This window comes from Chelonoidis abingdonii, chromosome 13 (assembly GCF_003597395.2).
Source record: "Chelonoidis abingdonii isolate Lonesome George chromosome 13, CheloAbing_2.0, whole genome shotgun sequence".
Taxonomy (NCBI): Eukaryota; Metazoa; Chordata; order Testudines; family Testudinidae; genus Chelonoidis; species Chelonoidis abingdonii.
Genome location: NC_133781.1, coordinates 32,397,191 through 32,416,980, shown reverse-complemented (window position 1 = coordinate 32,416,980; position 19,790 = coordinate 32,397,191). Strand labels below are relative to the sequence as shown.

At 48.0% G+C, this 19,790-nt stretch overlaps 1 protein-coding gene across 1 annotated transcript; it reads left to right on the top strand.

The window, feature by feature from the left end:
• Positions 1 to 5,465: 5,465 nt before the first annotated feature.
• On the top strand, positions 5,466 to 17,979 carry P4HB (prolyl 4-hydroxylase subunit beta). The gene is made up of 11 exons (XM_032764505.2): positions 5,466 to 5,814; positions 5,908 to 6,114; positions 7,579 to 7,712; positions 8,593 to 8,730; positions 12,239 to 12,343; positions 12,619 to 12,744; positions 13,178 to 13,378; positions 14,123 to 14,243; positions 15,188 to 15,369; positions 15,841 to 15,927; positions 16,903 to 17,979. The coding sequence occupies exons 1-11, from the start codon at positions 5,631 to 5,633 to the stop codon at positions 16,981 to 16,983; spliced, it is 1,566 nt and encodes a 521-aa protein (XP_032620396.1). The 5' UTR covers positions 5,466 to 5,630; the 3' UTR covers positions 16,984 to 17,979.
• Positions 17,980 to 19,790: the final 1,811 nt, after the last annotated feature.

Sequence of the window (19,790 nt, the reverse complement as noted above, 5' to 3'; positions counted from 1 at the left end):
TCTTTCCAATGTGGTAGGTGTGTCAGGTAAATGACACTCTGGTTTCCACCTTAGGGCTCTGAACCGCCGACGGGCATGCTCAGGTGTTAGCCCCATTCTGATTCTGACCTTGGTTTGAAAAAGATCATAATTGTTCATGTGTTCCTTAGGCATTTCAGCCGCCACCTCTGCTAAGGGTCCACTGAGCTGTGGCCTCAGCTCTATCATGTACTGGTCTACAGAGATGCTGTACCCAAGGCAGGCCCTTTCAAAATTTTCTAAGAAGGCCTCAGTATCATCACCTGCCTTGTAGGTGGGGAATTTTCTGGGATGGGAAACAGTACCTGGAGAAGGGTTGTTAGGGTTGGCTGGTACATCCTGCTTAGCCCTTGCTAATTCCAGGACCTGCTGGTGGGCCTCCCTCTGGATCTCCATCTCTTTTTGTTTTATCTCCATAGCTCTCCGGTGGTCAGCCTCTTTGGCTTTCTCTTTCTTTTTCTTTCTCCTCCATAGCTCTTTTGTGGGCAGCCTCTTCTCTGGCTATTTCTACTTGTTTTAGTTCCATCCATCTCTTATGTTCGTTGTCTTTCTCTGTTGCTTCCAGCCTAGCCAGCTCTAGTTTGTTAGTTGCTCCAGTGATACTCATTTTCCTGCTTTCTTGTGCTGGCCACACCCCTCTGCAGCTCACTGAAACTGGGATGCACTCAGCTCAGGACTGCTTGGTTAACAGAGACTTCTAACTAGCTATACCCGAGAGGCAGAAAGAAAGAAAACAATTGAGCTTGTACATTCCTTTTGCTGGCTGCTCACTTACAGCTTGAAGCCTCCTCTTAACAAAGACCCTTGTTAAAAAACTTAACACCTCTGCCTTCAGGGTGCTTTCCAAGCAGCTAGGAAGGAGAGAAAAAAAAAATCCTACTGACTTTTGGTTCCTAAAAAAAAAAAAAATCCCCCACCACTGCTCACCATGTCAAGGTTCCTTCCCCACTCTGAACTTTAGGGTACAAATGTGGGGACCTGCATTGACACTTCTAAGCTTAATTACTAGCTTAGATCTGGTAACTCTGCCACCATCCAGAAATTTTAGTGTCTGGATCACTTCTTGTCTCCCCTCACCCCAAACCTTCCTCTCCCTGGGCAGCCTTGAGAGGCTTCACCAATTTCCTAGTGAACACAGATCCAAACCCCTTGGATCTTGAAACAAGGAGAAATTAACCATTCCCCCTCCTTTCCCCCACAAAGCCCTGGTGAATCCAGATCCAATCCCCTTGGATCTTAAAACAAGGAAAAATCCATCAGGTTCTTAAAAAGAAAGCTTTTAATTAAAGAAAAAAGGTAAAAATCATGAAAAATCATCTCTGTAATCTGTAAAATCGGATGGAAAATACTTTTACCGAGGTAATCAAATTCGTTAGCCAGAGGAACCCCCTCTAGCTTAGGTCCAAGTTTCAGCAATAGAGTGGTAAATTCCTCTCAGCAAAGAGCGACATTACAAGTGAATTTTGGAAAACAAAAATAAAACTAATCCGCCTTGCCTAGCTGTTACTTACAAGTTTTGAACATTGAGAGACTGGTTTAGAAAGATTTGGAGCCTGGATGGATTGTCTGGTCCCTCTTAGTCCCACAAGATGCGAACAACCCCCAACAAAAGGCACCAAACAAAGACTTCCCTCACCAAGATGAAAGTTATCTTGTCACCTTATTGGTCCGCTGGGTTAGGTGTCAGCTAGGTTTAGTGAGCTTCTTCCCCTTTCAGGTTAAAGAGACATAACCCTTAACTATCTGTTTATGACAGCTCGTATTCATACCTCACCAATGTTGGCATGAACACCGTCCCATCAAGGCCAGCCAGTATTGCTAAAGAAAACCCTTTTCCTGTTCTGCCATAGTTCAAACTGAATTATCTGTTATTGCACTCAACGGTGTCATATGGAGAAATTCAACTTCTTAGAAGTGTCTAGATGCACTAAGAAACAATCTCAGAGAGCAGCATGATGCTGGAACAAAGAGAAGCAGGAGGTAGAGCCAGCAGCCTGGTGAAGGGCCAACGTTCACAAAGGTTACTTTAAGCCAAACAGAATCTGTACACATTTGGAAATCTGACCCAGGGAAGCCAAAAAACAGGAGGAGAAAACTACAGCAGGGATGTATGAGAGGAAAATTGGAGGGTGACAATGGAATTCCAAGAGCAAACAGCTGATGAAAGTAAAAGATTTGGAGAGCCTGGATGGATGTCTGGTCCCTCTTAGTCCCAAGAGCGAACAACCCCCAAAACAAAGAGCACAAACAAAGACTTCCCTCCACCAAGATTTGAAAGTTATCTTGTCACCTTATTGGTCCGCTGGTCAGGTGTCAGCTAGGTTTAGTGAGCTTCTTAACCCTTTTCAGGTAAAAGAGACATTAACCCTTAACTATCTGTTTATGACAGACTCGTATTCATACCTCACCAATGTTGCATGAACACCGTCCCATCAAGGCAGCCAGTATTGCTACAGAAAACCCTTCCTGTTCTGCCCCATAGTTCAACTGAATTTCTGTTATTGCACTCAACGGTGTCATATGGAGAAATTCACTTCTTAGAAGTGGTCTAGATGCTACTTAAGAAAACAATCTCAGAGAGCAGCATGATGCTGAACAAAAAGAGAAGCAGGAGGTAAGGAGCCAGGCAGCCTGGTGAAGGGCAAGGTTCAAAAGGTTACTTAAGCCAAACAGAGATCTGTACACATTTGGAAATCTGACCCCAGGGAAGCCAAAAACAGGAGGAAAACTACAGCAGGGGATGTATGAGAGGAAAATTTGGAGGGTGACAATGGAATTCCAAGAGCAAACAGCTGAAAGTATCAAAACTAACCACAAAAAATTCTTGACGTATCTCTGAAGTAGGAAGGCTGTAAAAGAATTGGCAGGTCTTTTAGATCCACAGGGATTAAAGGAGTAAGAACTTTGGCTGAGAAGCTACATTATTACTTTGCAGCAGTCTTCCTTCAAGCAGCTGGTAGGGAAATACCATGCAGTTTTCTGTTCCTGAAAATGAGGGCATTTCAGCCTGACGTGCTAAAAGAGGTGCTGGAACAAAGTGATAATTTAAAAAAATAAATCCCCAGGCCCAGAGGGAGGTACATCTGAGAGTTTTCAGAGAGCTGCAGTATGCGAAGATGAATTGCCAGCAAAAATATGCAATATCTCATTAAAAACATCTACCGTACCAGAGGATTGGAGAGTAGCAAATGTTGTACCTCTATTTAAATGAAGTCTCTAGAGATCATCTAGGGAATGACAGACTAGGAAAGCCTTACATTCGTATCTAGTAAATGGGTTGAAATTATTAAAAATAGAACAAAACACCTGGAATGTGGTTGTAATTATACAGAAAGCCAGGGTAGATGACCTAATGGTCCCTTCCAGTCTTAATATCTATGAATCATATGATGGGGTCTAGCCAGCAGGGTTTCTGCAGCAGAAAAGCAGGTCTGGCTAATTAGAATTCTTTGAGTGTGTCAAGAGTAGCAAATAAAGGTTGACAACATTTATTTAGACTTTCAAAAGTCTTTGACAAGGTCCATCACAAGTGGCTACTAAAGAAACTAAGTCATTGTGGTGAAAGAGGCAAAATAGCATCATAGATCAAAAACTAAGAGGAAACAAAGAGCATTAAATGATCAATTTTAATCTTAGCAAAAAGTTAACAGGATCTCAAGAATTTTTGCTAGGCCCAGTGTTGTTGACTGTATGTAAATTATCTGGAACGGCGGGTGAGTGTGAGGTAGGAAAAATGTCACACTGGGTAAATGGGCAGCATTCTGTTCAATGATGGTAAATGCAAAGTACTGCACACTGGAGGGAAAATCGTGCACTACTCCAACACATTGCAGGGGTCTAAACTCAGAGCATCAGTTTATAAAAAGGACTTGGGCAGCACTGTAGGCTGCTAAGTTAAGATCTCTGCTGTTCAATGTGCAGTTGCAGTCAAAACAGAAAAGGTATTAGGTTGCAAAAGGAATAGCATAGAGATTAATACAGAAAATATTATAGAGCCATTATGTAAATCAGTGCTATGTTCTCATCTGGAATGTGTGCAGCACTAAGTTAAATTATAAGGCCAAGCAGCTCTGGCCCTGACCTGGCTGAGCACCCCAGCCAAGCAGCTTCAGCCCAGCCCCAGCTGAGCGCCCCGGGCCCGGGCCTGCCCGGGCCCAGTGGCCCCGGCCCGGCCTCCAGCACAGTAAAGGGGCAGGAAGAGGGCAGGGGAGTTTTAGGGGGAGTTGATAGACGTTGGGGCAGTCAGCGGACAGGGAACAGGGGGATTGAATGGGGGCAAGGGTGCGGGGGGGCAGTCAGGAAGGAACTGGGGTTGGACAGGGTGGTGGGGGACACTCAGGGGTCCCAGGGGCCCATAAGGAATGAGAGGAGGGGTTGGACGGGGCAGCAGGGGCCAGGGAAGAGAGCTGGATAGGGCAGGGGTCCGGGGTGGGGCGCATCAAGGAATGTGGCGGTTGAATGGGGCAGGAGTCTTGCGGGGGCACAACTCCCTCTTGGGGAGAGGAGGAGGGAACCGGTTGTTAATTTTTTGGCAGCTCATCACTAGGACTAGGGGAGCTGGCCCCATTGTACCTATCTGTGGGGCTGGGTGAACACTTAGGGACCTTTTCACCAAGGATCTGCGAGTTGCTTTTTTATTCCTGTCTGGATTCTGGCCATGACACTATGGGGCATTTTCAGCATCCACACGAGGCGGGGACTCGCTGGTATTTCTGCCCGGCGCCCGGGCTGGCGGCTCTGAAGAAGCGAGAAGTCTGCGGGCGAGGGAGGGGACTGCGCAGCGCGGAGCAGCCTTGCTGGGAACGAGGCGACCTGAGCGCAGGCAGGGCCGCGAGGCCCGGAGCGGGCTGCACACGCGGCCAGTTGTCCGGCTCGGAAACCTGCAACCGCCGCCGGCGAGGCGCTTCCCGCTGCAAATCAAGCGCGGCCTGTTCCCGGGGCCCTCGCGCAGCTCGTCCCCGGGAGCGGGGCCTGGACAAGGGACGCCCCGGCCCGCAGGCCTGGGAGTCGGGGACGGGCCCGGCCCAGCCTCCCGCCCTAACGCCAGACAGCGGGGAGGCCTCCACCGCCTCGCCCCCCGGCGAGCCCCTCGCCCTGCCCCGGAAGAGATTCCCCACCCTTCCGGGTCAGAAGGCGACACTTGCAGACGCGGCCCAGTCAGAATCCAACACGAACGAGTTCCCCTATCCCTCATAGCGCATGCGCCACAACAGCCCTAGGTGGGAGGGGCTACCCGAGTGCCACGTTCAAGAGGAGAACGGCGGGGGTGGGTCTGGTCTGGCCACCAATCAAATCCGGCCGCTGAGAGCATGAGGCGGTAACGTTGACCAGTCACAGGTGACAGAGCAGGCGAAGCGACCAATTACAGGATGTTAGAAAAAAGTGAGGCAGTAGCCATTCGGATATGACCGGAAAAGGGCGTGGCTACCGGATCAGCAAATAGAAAACAAAGAGGGACCCGGGCGCTCGGCCAAGCCAATGGGAGAGGCAGGCGAAGGCGACGGGCTCAGCCAATAAGGAGCGGCAGCGGCGGGCAAGGGCGGGTTTATAAGAGGGAGGCGGGGGTGGGCGGCTTTTCTCCGCCGCGACTCCGACTCGTAGCTGCTGTCGCCATGAAGCTGCTGAGCGCCCTAGTGCCGCCGCTGCTGGGCCTGGCGCTGCTGGGCCTGGCCCGGCCGGGCCGCGCGGAGGCGGACGCCGAGGAGGAGGAGGAGGAGGAGGACGGGGTGTTGGTGCTGCGCGCGGCCTCCTTCGAGCGCGCGCTGGCGGCCCACAAGCACCTGCTGGTGGAGTTCTGTGAGTGGGGGGCTCCGGGGGGCTGCGCGTCATGCCCGGCCCCGGCGGGCTGCCCCCCTCCCGCAGCAGCCTGACCCCTCCCTTGTCTTGCAGATGCCCCGTGGTGCGGCCACTGCAAAGCGCTGGCCCCCGAATACGCCAAGGCTGCCGCCACGCTGAAGGCTGATGGCTCCGAGATCAGGCTGGCCAAGGTGGATGCCACAGAAGAGTCCGAGCTGGCCCAGCAGTTCGGGGTTCGAGGCTACCCCACTATTAAATTCTTCAAAAATGGAGACAGCTCTGCCCCCCGAGAGTACACAGGTGAGCTGAGGCACTGCCGGGCGGTACTGCCGGGCCGGGCGTGTTTCGCGTCTGGAGGAGTCACTGAGCAGGCCTGAGATGTATTAGCTTGGGCTTCGTTCTGTTGTAAATTGTCTGAATCGAAACTAAAACCCCCAAGCTGATCCGTCTCTGACCCCCAGTGGGCAAGTCGGGCTGAGCACCCCATAGTCTCGTTGGACGTAACTTGATCTGTTCTTAGTCTGTTTTATGCACAGATTCGGCAGTAGAGAGATGTGGATTATGTCAGAATGGATTGAGCTGATGTTTCTTCGTCTTGGGTATTAGCTGTGGTGTGCCTCTCCATGGTCAGGAGCAGTGAGACTGTAACTAGACCGTATCCAGAATATGCTCTGGTAGATGAAGAGTAGCAGATCTCTTCCAAAAGAGAAGTTTACAGAGTTTGTGTATGGGACTGGGTGTATTATTGCTGTTGGAATAAATAGGCAGCATCAGCATCTGGTAACAGAGCAGGGCTGACATGAGGGGTTATCTGAAAACAATTGTAGGCTTCATTGTCTAGTCATCCATTATTTCTTTCATGGTGTCATTCTGGGGGGAAATATTAGAGGAATACATTTGGAGACACCATGTAGCAAGTTCTCTACTTTTTTAAATAAAAGATAAAGAAGCTGTAAATTCTCCAGTGCTAGAGAGTAGAAGTCCCAGTGTAGGTTTTGTCACTTGAGGATGTGCATTTCTCATCCCTGACGGTCAGATACAGCATTTTCTGTATTTGAGCAGTGCATCCAAGCCAGGGTATATGATCATATGTAATGTGGTTCCTTCATCTATGCACTTCTAGAGTTTAGTGATAGGAAAGCAGTATGATTTAAGCTCTGTTTGTAATTATTATGTACTGATGCACAAGGCTGGAATCAAACTACTTGAGGCAGTTGCTGTGAATGCTAAATGTAAAACCTCATCTTGGTGAGGGAATGTTTGATCAACCTGATTAAAATAAAGGCTGTAGTAAGTTCTAAAACATTTAGATTCTTTTGAGGGCAAAAATCTCTCAGGGTGCTAAAACAAAGGATGAGAAATACTGACTTTCCCATATGAAAATCCTAGAATCCTCCAGGAGGTCTGCAGTGCTGATAACACTGGTCAAAGTCTAAATGTGCTTGGGCCAGCCTGGTGACTGAAAGTGTGTGAAAGGAGTGGATTCCAGAGAATCCCTGTACCTTGGTTCAGGGTGCTACACAGAATGCCTTGGACTTCATAGTACCTCCAGGCAGGTGCAGGGCTTTGCTCACTCCAGGAATCTGCTCTGATAGAAGGTGAAAAGAAAAGTAGAGACAACTGGGGCTGGGTGGTGAATGGAGCACTTGTTCCTCACACCCCAGATTAGCTGCTCTGTAATGTCCCTAGAGTCAGGATGCATGTTCATGCCTTGGTCTGCAAAAGTAAGGATGAACACTGAACTTTCTCATCTGTCTGATATAGCTGGCAGAGAAGCTGATGATATTGTAAACTGGCTGAAGAAACGCACTGGTCCAGCTGCCACTACCCTGGCAGATGTTGCTGCAGCTGAAGCACTAGTGGATTCCAGTGAAGTCACTGTGATTGGGCTCTTCAAGGTAGTGTTTGGGTTTAGATCTCAGAAGTGTACTTTTAGTGGGCAGACTCACCCCTGCAGTGCCTTCTGCTGCTCTCTCTGGAATTAGCTCATCCAGTTTCCAGAGTGCCCTCTGCAAGCCAGTGATTTGCCTTACTACTGGCCCGTGTCCCTCCCAGGACCGCTTTCTCTGGGGTGCTGCCCCTCTGGCAGTAACCCCTCAGTCTCCAGGTCTCCCCACCCAAGAGAACCCCCTATCCGCAACTTGCCTCAGTGTAAGGCTACTGCTAGTCACCAGCTAACCCCTGTTCCCTGGGGCAGACTGCAGTGAATGCCACTCATCATGGGTAAGGGGAGTTTGGGCCTGCTGCCTCTGTCTAGCCTTGGGCTGTCCCCTACAACTGTAGTAACTGTTGGCCTTATGCTAGGCCACAGCCTGGGGGGTTTCCAGGCTGGAGCTCCCCAGCTCCCTTGGCCTTTCCTCAGCCCTGCTCCGCTCCTGCTACTATCTGTAGCTCCCCAGCAGCCAGGCTTGTCTCCCTCCACAGCTAAAGGAGACTATATGCCTTACTCCTGGCTCAAGCCTTTATAGAGCCAGCTGGGTGCTGATTGGGGCGTGGCCCCCAGCTGAGGCTGTTTCCCCAATCAGCCAAGGCTTGCTCCTTTCCTAGTAGCAGCCCTCTTCCAGGGCTGATTTCAAGCCCTTCCAGGCAGGAGTGGGGTGATAACCCCACTACAGGCACACTGCATGTCTGCTGCAGATTTTCTGCCTGCTGCAACTCTGAGAGCTTATGAAATCAAGCACAGATGTTGCCCAACATTCCCTGTCCTGCTTTGCTGTGTAGTCACTGGATGCCTCAAACTGATGTGTAGTGTAAAACACCTTTTCTCTTCTCTCCTAGGATGTAGAGTCAGAGGCTGCCAAGCAATTCTTGTTGGCAGCTGAGTCCATTGATGACATTCCTTTTGGGATCTCTTCCAGCAGTGATGTCTTCTCCAAATACCAGCTCAGCGAAGACAGTGTTGTCCTTTTTAAGAAGGTAAGGAGTGGTTCAAAGAACACATGCCATGCTTAATCTGAATTTCTCTATTCATTAATGTTTCAGGTGACCATTTAAGGAGTGTCTGAACTTGGAGCATTTAATAGTACTCTTTGTAGAGTAACTTTCACTCTTTCCCCTGTATAGATAATATTCCCTGTTCATAGATCTTCCACGGCAGTTGGGAGGAAAACCTTTTTTTTTTTTAAATTTAGAAAATGTTGTAAAACTGCAGACTCTCCAGAGGACTCAGTATGGGTGTAGAACCTGAAATAATTATAAACTGCCTAGATTTCAGATTTGAAATTGTAGCTCCTTTGTTCAGCAGGGGGAAGCATTGTCAATCATCTGGACAGGGTGTCTTTTAGCGATGACTTGCGCATATTCCTGGAACTCACTGGACATGAGCCCTGAGTTACCTTTAGTTTCTGCCTTTTCCTTGTTTCAGGTTTCTGGCTGCTGTGAACTGAAGTATTTATGGAGTTCATTACTGTTGCCTCCTTCTGCCTCTAAGAGCTGTTGTACAACAGGATCCTACTGCCATGCTATTCTCGGCTTGCTCTTGTTTTAGCTGAAACATCCTTTAATATGCTCATCCTTCTCCTCCTGGTGGGCTCAGCTGTCTCTGTTAGAGCAGGGTTGATTAGGAGGAGGGTTTGCAAGCTCTTGTGGCAGAGGCAGGGTGCACTAAGGAGTCATGTTTTTGGCAAGAGGTGCAAAATTGGAAGGTGTGATGTGGCTGATGCCTCCAGCCAATTAAAATAGCTTGTTACCCTTCAGCCTACATGGGGACCAGAGCTGAGGAGTAGGGTTGGGAAGCTGGGAGAAGAGCTGGTGATGCTAGTGCATCATGACATGCAGTGAGAGGCAGGGCAGAAAGCTGCTTTGGGTTAACTCCATTTAACCAAGCTGTACTCTCATCCACTATTCTTTCTGTAAATTAAGGCTCCAAAGTTGTTGGAATAGTTGAACTGCAGCTCCTAAAGCTGTTATACTTAAACCAGACTCGTGAGTCTAGGGGTTCATGTTAGAATTGTTGAAGATGCAGCACCTGTCTGCAGAAAGCAAATAGCTGTTCCAGTGGCTGTTTCTTTTAAAGCTTGTAGGATCCCCCTCTGGTTGTCTGAGGCCATTCCAGTTGTACTCTGCCCTTAGGGAATGCTGCTTTCGCTGCATGCCAGAGGGTGTCTGATGGCTGGCTGTTTACATAGAATCTTCACACTGTTTATTTCCACTGCAGCTAACTGGTTGAAATATCTCTGTAGAGGATTTTACAGCTTATCTGACAAGGGTGTCAGGAGTGAAGACCTGCACTCAAGTGAGCAGGTCCCTATGAGTGAAGGACTTGTTCTTTTCACCACTGTCGCTATTGACCCTGGTTTATAAACTCCAGAGTTGTCTGTGTAGGAAGTGCTCTTGTTTTAGAGGCTGGTGGAACAGAGGCATTTGTTCCTTGTGCTAACTCTTAATGAGCATGTCTTGAATGACCTGCTCCTCTCTGACTTTCCTATGCTCTCTTTGTGAGCACAGTAGTCCCTGCTGGAGTCAGGACAACTAAATGTAACATTACTTAAAGGAGCAGAACTTTCAGTGGCTGTCTTACATTGTTTCCCAAGAGCTTTGTCTCCTCACACTGCTGTTCCTCTGGGAGATCTCAAAGGCTTTGCAGGCTCATATGGGTGCTACAGAGACCAGATCATGAGACTTGCCTTTATCAGTTTAATTATTCAGTAAAGTCAGAGGGCCTAGGATCTTACTTTGACACCCAGACAAGCCACACCAAGGACAGTGAAGGGTGACCAGCTGGTAAGTCCCTTTCCCAAACTAGACCAGAACTGCCTTTGGAAGACATTTTCCCCACTGACACTAATGGCAGGAGCCACCAAAATTGGATCCCTTTCAGGAGCTCCAGTCAATGTTGCATTTTAAACAAGCCTTTTGAGGATATTAAGGAGCTGGACTAGTTACCCATAGAAAAGTCGTCCAGCTTGCTTCTAATCTTAAACACCAGCATTCTCTTGTTCAGCTTCTCAGCTGAAGTCTCTGTTCGGTACTGCCATTTGGGTTACTTTATTCCACCATTTTGCTGCTGCACCCCACATTTTTATATATAGGAATTGGAAAAGGTTCAGAAAAGGGCAACAAAAATGACTAAGGGTATGGAACAGCTTCCATATGAGGAGAGATTAATAAGATTGGGACTTTTCAGCTTGTGAAAGAAATAAGGGGGGGAACATGATTGAGGCCTATAAAATTGTGACTGGTGTGGAGAAAGTAAATAAGGAAATGGTTATTTCTTCTCATAACATAAAACTAGGGGTTACCAAATGAAATTAATAGGCAGCAGATTTAAAAAACAAAATAAAGCATTTCTTCACACAGTGCACAGTCAACCTGTGGAACTCTTTGCCAGAAGATCTTGTGAACCCCAAGAATATAATGGGGTTCAAAAAGAAACTAGATAAATTCATGGCAGATAAGTCCATCAATGACTATTAGCCAACCTGGGCAGGGATAGTGTCCCTAGCCTCTGTTTGCCAGAAGCTGGGAGTAGGCAAAGGGATGGGTCACTTGATTACCTGTTCATTCCCTCTGGGGCGCCACTGTCAGAAGACCAAATGCTGGGCTAGATGGACCTTTGGTCTGACCTAGTATGGCCATTCTTGTGTTCTTGCTCGCACATCCTGTTTTTTAACCTTGATGCCCCTCTGCTGTTCCCCTCTTCGGGCTGCCTGGGAAGGTTCTGAGAATCAAGGACAAGAATAGGTGGTGGTCTAGTAGAAAATGGGACTTGGCACCTGTGCTGCATCTTCTCCTCCGATCTGTGTTCCTGTGTTTCTAACAATAGAGGGTGACACATCTTCAGTGGGTTGAGTAAACTGCTATTTATTAGCAGCTGTGTAGTGGGCTTTGCTGCCTGACACCAGTTCATTTCTAATAGCTGTTTATTGGCTAATGTATGTGCTTCAACTCAGACCTGTGTGCTGATTTATGTTGTGCAGAGTGCTGCCCTTGCCCAGTCACTATGACTCTGGCGTTTGCTGTAGCTTCTCACTGGTTTGTTTAACATTGTCTAGAATGCTGCGAAGCAGCTGTTAAATTAGAAGTCCCCCTCCAAGGCATGTCTTCAGAATCCTTTTGTATTCTTGCGGAATTGCACCAAGAGCTAGGTTCAGTGTCCTCTCCATTGCTGTCCTGCTTACTGTCTGGGGAGCTTCAGGTCTCCCTTCTCAGCAGAATGAGTGCTTTGGTTTAGATTACATCATGGATTAAATCTGAGTATTTTTTGTTTCTTGCTTGCAGTGTTAGTTGGAAATCTGCTTCCTTACCAGTAGGTGGCAGAACTATGCAGTTGGGCTGGCCCCTCCCAGGCCTTACTTCTGTATGAAGTTTGTTACTTGGAATGCACTGTACTTGCTCATCTCTCTGCATGCCGAGGGAGTAAGTGTCTCTGCGCATGTAAGGGTTAAAGTTAATGCTTAAGAAAATAACCCCTTTGTCTCCCCAGTTTGATGAAGGTCGCAACAACTTTGAAGGTGATCTTACAAAAGAGAACTTGCTGAACTTCATCAAGTCTAACCAGCTGCCTCTGGTCATCGAGTTCACTGAACAGGTATGGCCTTCCAGTACGTAATCAGCTCTTTGGTCACACATGTTCTGAGCCCCTGGGACTATGGGATGGGAAGCTATGCTGTTCTTTCCTCCTGGCCTGGAACCTACTGTACCTAGATGAAGCAGGAGATGCAAGAGGAAGCCAGGGATAAGTTTGCTTCTCAGAGTGGCACTTGTATTCTTGATGACTCCCTTGGCACCATCAGTGCAGAAAAGTCCATGGACTCTGGCACTGGGTTTATTTGTCCTCCTAATGTGGAGTTGTATTTCTCCTAGACTGCTCCTAAGATCTTTGGAGGAGAGATCAAGACTCACATCCTGCTGTTCCTGCCAAAGAGTGTTGCTGACTATCAAGGGAAACTAGACAACTTCAAGACAGCAGCTGGAAACTTCAAAGGAAAGGTGAGGCGCTGGGGAAGGGCAGTCACTCCTAGCTCGTGCAGGGTGTCTATTTCTTACGGCTCCCTCAGTCTCCTTGTTCTGTGTATGGATCTCCCAATAGCCAGGTGCCTTAGTCACTTGCTGTTATGTATAGACCTCATTGAGGAGGGTGTAGGTTAGAGTGGCAGCTTGACTCCTGATTTTTCCTTCTGACTGGTGTAAACCAGCCCTGTAATGTAACTTATGGCACGCTAAGGTGTTTGTCTTCATGCACATTGCTTCAGCCACTGCAGCCCCAGTATTTGTAGTAGAATAAAGTGGCCCATGTTCTGCCATGGGCTTAAGGGGGGGTAGGGAAGCCAGCTGTCTAGCTGGCTTAGTGACTTTATAGCAGAGTTGCTACTGTATGATTTCATTCATGTCTTTAATATCTACATTTGATTTTCCTCCAAAGATCCTGTTCATCTTCATAGACAGTGACCATAGCGACAACCAGAGGATCCTGGAGTTCTTTGGTCTAAAGAAGGAAGAGTGCCCAGCTGTGCGCCTCATCACTTTGGAGGAGGAAATGACTAAATACAAACCTGACTCAGATGAACTGACAGCAGAGAAGATCAAGGAGTTCTGCGACCAGTTTCTGGAGGGCAAAGTCAAGGTAACAGGGACGAATGCAGTTCTTTGGACCCTGACATAAGCAGAGATGTGGGAGTGATCCCTGCTCTAAGAGCTTGAGTGAAACCTTATACCGGTCATGTGGGGTGAATCATTTCAATTAGCTTTGTAGCACGTTTAATGGTATAGTATCTAGTGCGCTGCATGCTGAGACATCCAAAGGGCAGAGCCAGTGGGCATGGTGCCAGCACAGAAATAACTACTTTGTCAGCATCTGAAGGCATGCACAGTAAAGCAAAGGGTTCCTGTCTCTGCACTTCACATGCCCTTGTGGTGCATATCCAGCTGCTACTCCTGTTTTCTCAGACAGCTGAGAACTTTGTAGCCTCTTGCTCATGGTGGGAATCTTCAACCTTAATCTGAAGATGGAGGTAGCGATGCATAGCCTAGCACAGTGGAACAGAGCTCCATTTGAAATTGCCAGTGTCACATTGGGAATGACTTCCTCAGTAATTGACACTTAAAGTAACAAACTTCCTCTCTGAAGTACTCAGCTGCAGCCTTTCCCATGCAGGGGCACTAGCAGTTCAGAAATGTCCAGGTTAGAGGATGGGGGATTCTCCATGAGAGGAGGAAGAAGTGACTGACTCAGCTGACTTCTTATAGCCCATGGCTGATCTGTTCCACAGTCTGCAAAAAGTGGGGTTTTCCTGGGAGCATGATTTTGCCTGCACATTCCACATTGCTATATGCATGCTGGTTCTCAGTCCCTGTTCTCCAATTCCAGCCCCACCTAATGAGCCAAGATTTGCCTGATGATTGGGACAAACAGCCTGTCAGAGTTCTGGTTGGAAAGAACTTCGAAGACATTGCTTTTGATGAGACCAAGAATGTGTTTGTGGAGTTTTGTGAGTACTTTGAGCATGCTGAATAACAAATGGCAGGAAAGCAGCCTGGTTGGGAATAGTATATGGGGAGGAACCATCTTAAGAACATAAGAATGGCCATACTGGGTCAGACCAAAGGTCCATTCAGCCCAGTATTCTGTTTGACAGTGACCAATGCCAGGTGCCCCAGAGGGAGTGAACGTAACAGGTAATGATTGAGTGATCTCTCACCTGCCATCCATCACCACCCTCTGACAGAGACTAGGGACACCCTTCCTTACCCATCCTGGCTAATAGCCATTAATGGACTTAACCTCCATGAATTTATCCAGTTCTCCTTTGAACTCTGTTATAGTCCTAGCCTTCACAGCCTGCTCAGGCAAGGAGTTCCACAGGTTGACTGTGCACTGTGTGAAGAACAACTTCCTTTTATTTGTGTTAAACCTGCCCATTGTTTTCATTTGGTGGCCCCTAGTTCTTATAGGAACAAGTAAATAACTTTTCCTTATTCACTTTCTCCACATCACTCATGATTTTATAGACCTCTGTCATATCCCTATTAGTCTCCTTTTTCAAGCTGAAAAGTCCCAGCCTCTTTAATCTCTCCTCATATGGGACCCCTTCCAAACCCTTAATCATTTTAGTTGCCCTTCTCTGAACCTAATGCCAGTATCTTTTTTGAGATAAGACCACCACATCTGTATGCAGTATTCAAGATATAGGCGTACCATGGATTTATATAAGGACAATAAGATATTCTCAGTCTTATACTCTTCCTTTTTGAGTGACTCCTTTTTGATGACACCTTCCCTCAGGAGCTGGATGACCTGGAAGAAGAATGTGTGAAGGAGAGATTCTCCTTTACTGCAGGGCTTGGACTAGGCTAGCAAGCATCAGAGTAGAGGGCCTAGCCCTTCCCCTTGTCTGTTAGGTCTCCAAGCTTCATGTTGCCTTTTAATTTACAGATGCTCCCTGGTGTGGTCACTGCAAACAATTGGCCCCTATCTGGGACAAACTGGGAGAGACTTACAAGGACCATGAGAACATTGTCATTGCCAAGATGGACTCAACAGCTAATGAAGTGGAGGCAGTGAAAGTCCACAGTTTTCCCACACTCAAGTTCTTCCCTGCAGGCCCTGGCAAAAACGTACGCAGACTGCTGAATTCCAGGGACTTGTGTGTGGATCATCTCTAGCAAGGGAGAGCTAGAAGCTTAGAGCCTTTCTGCTCTTGTGTGCCTGGGGCTCTAGCACCCATTTGGGAGATGGGCTTTTAGATTGAGAAGGTTGGTCTGGCACCTTCCAAATTGCCTTTAGGGGATGGGCTGAGTTGCAGGAGGGTGAGGGAGACAGCCTGGGAGGACATGGGGGCAGTGCTAGATGGGGCTGGGTGAAGTGCAGCAGAGGACAGTGTGCTCATCTGCGGGCTGTCTTCTTCTCGCAGCAATCTTGGCGGTCTAGTGGCTGAGCTGCTCCTTCGTCTCATGTGGGTGAAGGTGAATTTTACATTTCCTCTTGCTTGGCATTTTTGAAAACTGTTGTTCAGAAAGAGCATTGTTCCCACCGAGGGGTTGACTCTGTTTGGGTTAACCAGCATCTCTCTGGCTTTTGCCCTGCAGGTCATAGACTACAATGGAGAGAGGACACTAGAAGGCTTCCAGAAGTTTCTGGAAAGTGGAGGCCAGGATGGTGCTGGGGATGAAGAGGTGAGTAGCCCATTCATCGGGGAGCCTTGGTCTGCTGTGCTTGCAAAGAGTGTGGAGTCAGTAGCAGCATTAGGATTTAACCCCTACAATAGGTCCTGGCTTCTAGAGCCATTTTTGGTTCTTCCCAGCAGGCTAGATGCTTTGTGAGCATGGCAACACTAAACACATCCCTGAAAAGCTGGAAGTCTGGCTGGCCATTGCAGTCTGATGGGCTGCTGCTGGCTAGGACTATGAGGCATAAACACATGAATGTGAACTGAGGGATCACTAATCTGTTAAATCTGTGTAGGCTCTGCCTTTCCCACCTCTGGTCACCACTGTGAGGCTGCTTGAATGCTCAAGGCCTGTGCTTGGTTCAAAATCTTTTCCTCTGCCTCGGCCAGCTATGTCTGTGGTTCTAGACCCATGTGAGATTGCTGTCTTTGCTCTTAGGCCCACCATGATGGCAGGACAGCGCATCACCAGGTGGCAGTGCCCTTTCTGCTTCTGGAGCAAAGCTGCTCCCATTCCTGCCAGCCTGTGCACTATTTCTAAATTCAGTTTCTTTGTTCACTTTCACGGGCTCATGTTGTGAAGGGAGAGATGCTAGTCTCTTGTAATTAGCTGTGGTCAGTGCATTCATACTCTTCTATCCAGTCCCTATAACATGAACAGTCTTTACTGTATTTGCAGTGTCAGGATTCACTGCTTCCTTCTGCCTTTTGGGCCCCCCTGTCCATTGTTCTCTAACCACTGGCTTTTATGTGACTCAAATTTTTTAACACTGATCTCAAATGGGGTTGAGTTCCCTGAATGGCCAGAGTAATGTGTTGCCATTAACAGGCCAGGTGGAGCAGAGCATGGATTGGACTGGAGTGTATGGGGCAGAAGATGGTGCTTCAGCCATCTCATTGCTGTGCCTAAATCTGTCGGGGCTCCAGGGTCCTGTCTGCATTGTGCCAGATCAGAACCAGTAGCTGTTGTATTTAAATGCAGGATCTGGAAGACTTGGAGGCTGATGAGATTGATCTTGAGGAAGGTGAAGAGGACCAGAAGATCCACAAAGATGAACTGTAAAGAGGAGACTCGAATCTGCATATCCCAAAGAGCAGACACTACACTGACTGCCCTGTCACAGGGCCTAGCGAGTCCAGAAACCCATTCAGATTTAAACTAGGAGTGTTGGCTGGAAATGCAGGGATTGGTTTAAAGTAACATTTCATCCTAACTTGTCTGTACACTTGACTGTCTCCTCTTATTTTTCAGTTCTGAAAAGGGATCTGTTGCTAGGTAGCTGCCCAGGCACCTGGGCCTCTTATTTTTTTTATTGTGATGTACTTTTTTGTACATGGATTTGTTCCAAGTGTTCTGTTCTTTTGGGTAGAAGTGGGCTGTGAAGTGGCAGGAAGTCTCCTTGCCTGACATTTCAGAGCCTCACCAGTAATGCCTCCTAGGAAAGCTTAGTTTTCTCTTCTAAATCTAAAGGCCATAACTACTCTCCACCTGGCAGTGCCCTAACCATTGTCTCAGCTGTTCTTCCTTGGAATTGCCATCTTTCAGTGTGGGTGGGGAAAACCACTAACCTGACTTCAGAGGTCCTGGGGCTGGAGAGTGGGCAGATGTTTCCCCTTTAACACATCATTGCGTGGCTGAAGCGCTCATTTGCCTTTTGCTTTGAAAGATGAATGGAGATGACTGTTCCAAAGATCGGGAAGGGTGGAACATTCTACCAGCATTGGCTGTGGCGGGCTCTGGGGAGGGAAGCCCCAACTGCTGGCTCACCTGTGTAGACAGGACCTAGTGGCATTGCCACATCTCCCTGATCAAACAAGGCCCTGTTCCTCAATCATTTTCTGTGCATTTTTTTGTGAATGGGTTTCCTGGGAAGACAAGGTGCATGGGGGCCTGATAGAATGCAGCAAACAGGACACTTCTGATTACTGGGTTGTAGGGAGGGGGACTTGGGAATGGGAGTGCTGTGAAAGTCTGAGCAAAATCAGGCTTGTTCTATGCATTCCACCACAACGTTGGAGCTGAACTTGTTGGCCAAATAAAGTTGAGATTTTAATACTATCCTGTGTCTTTGACTCTAAATGTCAAACCTAGAGCTCATTTTAATTAGCCTGTTTCCTGACCCCCAGCTGGAATTCTGCAAGACTCTGGGAGGTCTGAATGTGGGGGAAGGAGCCAGGAACTCGGTGATTGGGATAAAATCCCTTAACCTCCTTTCCCTGTCTGTAAGAGTGATATTGACCCTCCACTTGAAACATGCAGTGCTGCAGAGGAGCCAAGGACTTGTGCCTTGCTGAATCATTGCTGTGATGAGCAATGCCAGAGGTTAGTGAGAGTAGCATTGAGTCAGATTTGTTATTAAAAGGTATCACTAAAATTTCTGCAATGGCCATGCCAGCTTGCTTCAACTGTCCAGCCAGACATTGTGATGGTCTTTGGGCCAAGCATATGTTTGGGTCTAAGGCTCATGGCCTTGTACCCTTGCAGACCAGTGCTGGGGCAATACCATATACTTGGAAGCCAGAGTCCACTTTGCTCACCCTGCCCCACAGCAGTTGATGGTACCTGTTGTCTACAAGTGTTGGAAGTAAAATGTCTGGACTGCCATAGATCTGAGCGGGAGCAACTAGGGAAAATCTCCCTTGTTCCTGACAGCAGCCTCCGGGTGCAGCTGGAATACAAATAATATTCCAGCCATCTTGTGCCAACCTCTAATGCCCTGCCTAAACCTGCTTGCACTTGTGTAATAGCTGCCTACTAAGACACTGTATTGTCAGCAGGTGGGCATGGATTTGGATGCTTGAGGTACGGATCAATCCCAGATGCCCTTGGCTGAAAGCACTGGTCTAGAGATGTCATTACCTGCAGTCAATCTCAGGAACCTGCATTCTGAGAACTCCATGTTTCGTTGCTATGTTAGTCAGGGTCACATGATCCCACTGAGCCTCCCTGCTATTACCAAGCTGGCTACTAACCACCAAACTATTCTCGTAAACACATTCTGGGTTCCTCTGTAAAGGGGCTCAGGTAGGAAGACCCACAAGGCCTGCTTGGGGCAATTTGCACCTTGCTTTGCTGGTTGTGGGGTTAGGTGGAGGACTTTGGCCTCCAAGGCTATTTTCTTTTAAGCATGTAATGTAAAAGTGTTAAACTTCCAAAGTAGATGTGTGCTGGAGTGTTCCCCAAGCTTTCCCCATCTGCTGGCACTGCTGCTTGGGCTCCATCCTGCAAAGGGAACCGTAGGAGTCCTATTACAGCTCTGCAGCCCCTCTTTATCAGGCAGCATCTGTGCCCAGAGGAAAGCTGGTCACCGATACCTCTTCTCTTTGGAAGCAGCTGATTTGAACATTCTGGCAGGAGGAGAGGGGGGAAGTCTTTTAAGATGGTTACTTTGCAAAGGCTTTTTGGCTGGTTACCACCTCCAGAAAATCCATTTTGCAGCTGGGTATGTGACCTGAGCCCTTTATACCTGGGTTTGTCCAACACAAACAAGATTGAGCTCTTAGTGGTTGCCCTCTGAGCACAGGCATGAGTCTGGACAACTGATCCAGCAGTGTGAGCTGTCTCTCCCCAGCCCCCTCCCCAAATCTGATCTGAGGGGATCACTCCTAAGCCTGAGTCTCTACCCTAAAGAGCCTAGAGTCTAACAAACAAATGGGGGTGGGTCTGGGGGAGAAAGGAAGTAAATAGTGTGTGTGATGCTCAGCTGAGCGCTAGCAGTGATGACAATTTGCTGCTGGCCCAGCTGTTGTCTTGGGTTCACAAGAATTGCTGCATGCCTGACTGTGCTGAACCTCTGCTGGCAGCTCCCAAAGGAACATAAGTTTTTGTTGGCTCTTGCCCTCTGGCAGGGCTCTCCAGGCAATCTGGGG

What these genes read in the sequence shown, in the direction of transcription:
- P4HB (XM_032764505.2), top strand. Translation starts at nt 5,631, where the DNA reads ATGAAGCTGCTGAGCGCCCTAGTGCCGCCGCTGCTGGGCCTGGCGCTG. An exon ending in CTGTGATTGGGCTCTTCAAG is followed by an intron (nt 7,713 to 8,592) that starts GTAGTGTTTGGG and finishes CTTCTCTCCTAG; the next exon opens with GATGTAGAGTCAGAGGCTGC. An exon ending in ATGGTGCTGGGGATGAAGAG is followed by an intron (nt 15,928 to 16,902) that starts GTGAGTAGCCCA and finishes ATTTAAATGCAG; the next exon opens with GATCTGGAAGACTTGGAGGC.